The sequence below is a fragment of the Egretta garzetta genome, unplaced genomic scaffold, assembly GCF_000687185.1.
Source record: "Egretta garzetta isolate BGI_Z169 unplaced genomic scaffold, ASM68718v1 scaffold928, whole genome shotgun sequence".
In the NCBI taxonomy this organism is placed as follows: Eukaryota; Metazoa; Chordata; class Aves; order Pelecaniformes; family Ardeidae; genus Egretta; species Egretta garzetta.
In genome coordinates, this window is record NW_009260632.1 from 19,916 (window position 1) to 21,648 (window position 1,733).

At 66.9% G+C, this 1,733-nt stretch overlaps 1 protein-coding gene across 1 annotated transcript in view; it reads right to left on the bottom strand.

Moving 5' to 3' along the window:
• Positions 1–1,733, bottom strand: part of LOC104132272 (low-density lipoprotein receptor-related protein 1) — a gene marked incomplete at both ends in the record, with an annotated part of 38,951 nt that overhangs the window by 19,783 nt on the left and 17,435 nt on the right. The window contains 3 exon segments of the mRNA XM_035900950.1: positions 476–592; positions 1,088–1,222; positions 1,503–1,652. Of these exon segments, the coding sequence (XP_035756843.1) occupies positions 476–592; positions 1,088–1,222; positions 1,503–1,652 (402 nt within the window).

Here is a 1,733-nt window from a genome sequence, read left to right on the forward strand (position 1 = left end):
GCCGGGGCACTGGAAGGATCCCGCGCTGCAGGTGGTCAGCCCTGGGGAGGGGGGAGGCAGGGAGGAGGCCGATCACCCCCGCCACCGGGGAACCCACGCTCTTGGGCTCCGCGCCCCCACGTCTCAGGGGACCCCAAGCTACCGAAGCCGGGAGAGCAGTGAGAACCAGGGCGCAGGAAAGGAAGGGTGGGAGGAGGGATGGGGGCAGAGGCAGGGATGCAGAGAGAGGGAGCGGCGGCGCCGGCAGGGACGGTGAGGGGCTGGAGCAGACTCACGGCAGCGGCTGTCCTCGTCGGAGCCGTCCCCGCAGTCGTCCGCCCCATCGCACACCCAGAGCTTGGAGATGCAGCGGAGAGCAGTGAGAACCAGGGCGCAGGAAAGGAAGGGTGGGAGGAGGGATGGGGGCAGAGGCAGGGATGCAGAGAGAGGGAGCGGCGGCGCCGGCAGGGACGGTGAGGGGCTGGAGCAGACTCACGGCAGCGGCTGTCCTCGTCGGAGCCGTCCCCGCAGTCGTCCGCCCCATCGCACACCCAGAGCTTGGAGATGCAGCGGTGGTTGTTGCACTCGAACTGCACGGGGTAGCAGAACTTGTCTGGGAGAGGAGGAGATGAGAGGAGGGATCAGAGCTGGGGCGATGCTGGGGGGTGGGGGGCAAGGACGCGGCAGCAGAGCACAGCCGGATCGGATCGCAGGGCTGGAGCCCCTCCTGGTGCTGGGGCTACTGCTTGCCCACACCGCGCCGACGGGCACTGCAGCTGCAGGACTGGTGTGGGGTTCCCCCTCTGGAGCTGGGGAGGTTCCCCAGTTCCTGAGCACCGTTTGGGGGAGGCTGGAACTTAAAACATAATTGAAGCGAGCCGTAACTGGCCATCCTCAGGCTGACCACGGACACGCACGCCCGTACCGACGTTTGCACTGGTCACAGTTAAAAGCCCGAGCTGGGGGAATAAGACCACAGAGGGGGAAGAATCTGGCGCCTGACCCTTGGCAATGGGACATCAGAGAGGGGAGAGGGTCCTGTCCCTGCTCCAGCACGCTTGTGCTCCCCACCCCGCGCGATCGCCCCGGAGTCCCTTGCTCTCCCCACCCTGCCGCTCACTGCAGTGGGTCTCGTCCTCTCCGTTCTCGCAGTCGTCCTCTTTGTCACAGGTCCAGGTCATGGGGATGCACCTCCCGCTTGGGCAGGCGAAGTAGTTGGCTGGGCACTTGGGTTTCCTTCCCCCTGGTTTGTGAAGGAGACACCAGTAAGCGGTGGCGGGGATGTGCCCGAGACTGCCCGACCCCGAAGGATTCCTCCCCAAAAACCCTCCGTGCTCTTGCATCCATCGGCACCCTGCAGCACGCTCCGTGCCGGAGCTGCACGGGCAAAGGGCGACGTTCCCGGCGAGCAAAGCGGGCGCCCGCCGCCCAAACAGACCCCGAAGGGAAGCTCCCGGCCAGAAGGTGGCTGTGACGCCCCTGCCCCCCTGTGCCCGAGCCCCCTCTCCTCCTCCCGCTCTCACCCGGGCAGTTGCGCTCGTCTGAGTAGTCCCCGCAGTCGTTTGCGCCGTCGCACACCCAGCTGGGCGCGTAGCACAGGGAGGTGTGTTCGCACTTCTGGAACGTCGTACCCTTCACCCCCAGCTTGAAATAGCTGCTGCAGTCCGTGGCGGCTGCAAGGAACCAGGGTGAGGGGTGAGGGACCCCTTCAGTCCAGCCCCCACCGCATGGCACGAGCCCTCGCCCTGCTGCCG